Source organism: Carya illinoinensis, chromosome 5, assembly GCF_018687715.1.
Source record: "Carya illinoinensis cultivar Pawnee chromosome 5, C.illinoinensisPawnee_v1, whole genome shotgun sequence".
Lineage (NCBI taxonomy): Eukaryota > Viridiplantae > Streptophyta > Magnoliopsida > Fagales > Juglandaceae > Carya > Carya illinoinensis.
Genome location: NC_056756.1, coordinates 42,761,216 through 42,765,692, shown reverse-complemented (window position 1 = coordinate 42,765,692; position 4,477 = coordinate 42,761,216). Strand labels below are relative to the sequence as shown.

Genomic DNA, 4,477 nt, shown 5'->3' with positions numbered 1-4,477 from the left:
TAAACAGGTAATTATTGATCATCAAACCTTTTTCAATGTATGTGTTCATTAATTTTCCGCATAGATCTCTAACTATATGTATAGGAATTTTAAGATCAAGGTGCTTGGTATATTCTATAGATAAATTAATTATACGTAATTAATTCATTTATGTTTAGTTTTAATTAGTTCTAAAACCTTTAATTTTTGCTGAAAAAAAGGCGGATCTATTCCTCCATCTGAGGTATCTCAAAGATTATTTTCCAGAGAAAACCGCAACAGAAATTCGACGTAGGATTCCTTCTTCCGAAAGAAGAGCCCCAGCTAGGGTTCGACACTTAGAGACACCGTTTCTGTGGATTACCTATAAATCAAAGGTCTCCGTCCTCCATTGGTCTCACTTTTTTTGCAGGAGAAAGTACAAAGAAGAAGATCAAGAAGTTTATAATTAAGGATTTCCACCATGGCCTCAGACCAGCTTAAGGTCCTGGACGTGCTGGACAAAGCCAAGACTCAGCTTTACCACTTCACTGCAGTGGTGATCGCCGGCATGGGGTTCTTCACCGATTCCTACGATCTTTTCTCTATTTCCCTCGTCACGAAGCTTCTCGGTCGCATATATTATCACGTCGAGGGATCGTCCAAGCCCGGTAGTCTGCCGCCTAACGTAGCCGCAGCGGTTAATGGAGTCGCTTTCTGCGGAACACTAACGGGACAGCTTTTCTTTGGGTGGCTCGGCGACAAGTTGGGTCGGAAGCGCGTCTATGGCATCACTCTCATGCTTATGGTTTTCTGCTCCATCGGTTCCGGGCTTTCCTTTGGGAGCACACCAAACTCGGTTATGGCGACTCTGTGTTTTTTCAGGTTCTGGCTAGGGTTTGGCATTGGCGGAGATTACCCACTGTCTGCAACTATCATGGCGGAGTATGCTAACAAGAAAACTCGGGGGGCTTTTATTGCTGCAGTTTTCGCCATGCAAGGGTTTGGCATTCTGTGTGGCGGCGCTGTGGCTATAGTTGTCTCCTCCATCTTTCAGGCTCTCTTCCCTGCCAGGGCTTACTCCGAGGATCCAACTGGATCCACCGTCCCTCAGGCAGACTGTGTATGGCGGATCATTCTCATGTTCGGTGCAGTTCCTGCTGCAATGACTTATTATTGGCGCATGAAAATGCCGGAAACCCCTCGATACACTGCCTTAGTTGCCAAGAATCAACAGAAAGCTCGCGAAGACATGTCAAAGGTTTTGAAAATCGATATTGAATCAGGGAAGGAGGCCGTGGTCAAAGAGGAGGTCAAAGTGGTTGAAAAAAGAAACTCTTTCGGGTTGTTCTCTTCAGAATTTCTCTCTCGGCATGGGCTGCACTTGTTGGGGACGACAACAACGTGGTTCTTGCTAGACATTGCTTATTATAGCCAGAATCTTTTCCAGAAAGACATCTTTAGTGCAGTTGGTTGGATCCCTAAGCCAAAAACCATGAGCGCCCTTGAGGAGCTCTACAAGATTGCAAGGGCTCAAACCCTGATTGCTCTGTGTGGCACAGTTCCGGGGTACTGGGCAACGGTCCTCCTCATCGACTATATTGGAAGGTTTTCCATTCAGATAATAGGGTTTTTCTTCATGTCAGTTTTCATGTTTGCTCTCGCAATTCCTTACCACCACTGGACAGAAAAATCCAACCACATAGGCTTCGTTGTCATGTATGCCCTAACCTTCTTCTTCGCCAATTTCGGGCCAAATAGCACTACATTCATTGTGCCGGCGGAGATTTTCCCGGCAAGGCTTCGGTCAACATGCCATGGTATTTCGGCAGCTGCAGGGAAAGCAGGTGCAATAGTGGGATCTTTTGGGTTCTTGTATGCGTCACAAAACCAGGACCAGTCAAAGGCTGATCCGGGATACCCAGCTGGAATTGGAATGAGAAATTCTCTCCTTGTGCTCGCAGTGGTCAATGTGGTCGGGTTCTTCTTCACATTTTTGGTGCCGGAGTCCAAGGGCAAATCTCTAGAGGAAATCTCGAGAGAGGATGAAGGAGATGATCAAGAGCAATCAAACAGGAACGTGGTTGAAACGGCTTAATTAATTAGTCTTACTGTAGAGTCGCTTTTTTCCTTTTGCTTATCTCTAGTACTACAATAATTTGGTTTGATTTTCTGCCCTCTCATGTTTATCTGTCTGTAACTTCGAGTACTCGATTTTTGTTAGTTCATTTTTGTTTCTAGCTACCTTGGATTAATTAAGGAATGTGTGATCTGTGATTAATTAATATAAGTGTTAACAAGTACTAGTAACAGCATGCATGCACGCATGCATGAATGATTTGGGATGATCATGAGTACCAAGTCTACCTAGCTGATCATAGAAGAACATGTAACGTGGGGGTGCTGACGCGGCGTATCTTTCCAAATTCCTTAGGGATTGGTGTCGCCTCCTAGGGTTTGCTGCATGGTGCAAACCGCCACCCCGCTGACTCCTCTGGCGGGTCAATCTTTTGAGTCAAAGATGGTGATCCAGAATACGGGTGGTGTGAGAGGGAGAAGATGTACGCATTTGGCAACCAACTGCGGATGGTATCTTTAATACAAATTTAGCTTGGCAGTTAATCCGAAAACAGGGTAATTTTTGCTCTCGGAGAAAATGGTCATGGCATAAACATGTTCCAAAAAAAATGTCTTTCATTAGTTGGTGAGCCCGAAAGGAAGCGTTACCAGTGGATGAGGAGATTAGTAAACTTGGGATACCTTTAGTGTCCAACTGTAATTGCTGTGTGGATCCACAGATAGAAACAATTAATAATGTGCTATGTGAAGGTACTGTTGCGCCTAGAGTATGGGATTATTTTGTTGCTGTATGTGGGATTCTACTTAGCTACTAAGAATTCTCATATGAGAATTTTGAGTTTTAAAATTAAATATTAAAATATTATATTTTAATATTATTATTATTTTAAAATTTGAAAAAGTAGGAAAAAAGTTAAATTATTTATTATATTTTGTATGAAGATTTGAAAAAGTTGTAATGATGAGATAAGAATTTTATATTTGAGATAAAAATTTGTGTGGCCAAACAGTACCTAAATGTTTGGTGGGCTAGAGAATCTTCGATATCACAAGCAGAGATGTCTCGTGGTATATTGCCAATATTAATCATAAGTGCTTTGTGGCATTCACGTTGTGTAGTGAGAATGGAAGATGTATTTGCGAACTGGAGTGCAGTTGTGCGGAATGTGAAAGGGAATTTGTTAGACATTTTTTCTCAAGTGAAGAAGTTTAAACATTTTTAGGAAAGAGATCAGCGCATTAGTGCCGATTGTTTAAATGAAAATGAATTGCTCAATAGTGCTGATCGTTAAAAAGCCACCAATTGCTGTGGTGTGGCTCAAATAGAGAGGAAGTAGGTTGTATTAAACATTGATGATAGTTCTTTTGGAAACCCAGGTGGTGCAGGAGGGAGAGGGATCATACAAGATGCAAGGGGAATTGTAATAGCTGGTTTTGCACAGTTTTATAGGGCCTCAACAAATACGGTTGCTGAAGGAAATGCTCTACTAGATGGTTTGAGACTCGCGTATCAGCTTGGCCGAACTGAACAATTTAATGGTGGAATCTGATTCAGCCGTGGTGGTGGGATGGATCAAAACTAGTGTGTGATTTTTAGTACATGTGGGATTTTTAGAAAGAAATCAAAATGTTGTTTGGAACTCTTCATTGCAGCATCTGTCATGTCTATAGAGAATGAAATATAGTTGCTGATTTTTTTAGCCAAGAAGGGAGCACAAAATAATAGTCCACAATTTGTTGGATTACAAATCGGATCAGGGAGACTTCGGGGACTATTACGCACGGATCGTTGGGGATTTCCTTATTTATGATGTTGATTCATTGTTTATTTGTTGTCTATAAATGGTAGTTCCTCCACCTCAACGAGGGTGAATCAATAAAGTTTACACGTGTTCGATTAAAAAAAAAAAAAGTCTAGCTAGCTGATCATCAACTCATAAGAACTAGAATGCATGAAAGAGAAATATGAATTTATTGAATGTTTAATATTGGATGAAAATTTCATTTGAAAAAATTATAAATATTTTAGCAGAGGAAATATTTGATGAAACTCTACCAAAGTTTAGAGGAAGAGTTGGAGCTATGCTGTTTAGAGAAATATGAAGTTTGATAGCAATGGCGTACTGCAAGGGAACTAACTCATTGCATAATTCACTCTTTTCGTGTTGAATGCCATTGCATCCAATATATATATTGGTGCTTCGAACCTCTTCTTGATAAAATGAGAGTTTTTCCTTATTTATAACTTTTTTTTTAATTGGCACCTGATGTCGAAGAACAATGTCCCAACTAATCTCGAGTATGCACAAGCCCCTTAGTAAGGAGTTTCCCACAAGTGCACTTTAGGTAATTAAAGGAAAAAATTCTCTCGTCCGATGACCATTAGAGATTGATTTCAACCAAGGGAATTTGAACCTTAAACCTAGGGAGAGCATACCCC

General features: G+C 41.0%; 1 protein-coding gene across 1 annotated transcript; it reads left to right on the top strand.

The window, feature by feature from the left end:
* Window positions 1-334: 334 nt before the first annotated feature.
* LOC122309599 (low affinity inorganic phosphate transporter 1-like) lies at window positions 335-2,202 on the top strand. The gene has a single exon (XM_043123124.1). The coding sequence runs from the start codon at window positions 443-445 to the stop codon at window positions 2,054-2,056; it is 1,614 nt and encodes a 537-aa protein (XP_042979058.1). The 5' UTR covers window positions 335-442; the 3' UTR covers window positions 2,057-2,202.
* The last annotated feature ends 2,275 nt before the right edge of the window (window positions 2,203-4,477 follow it).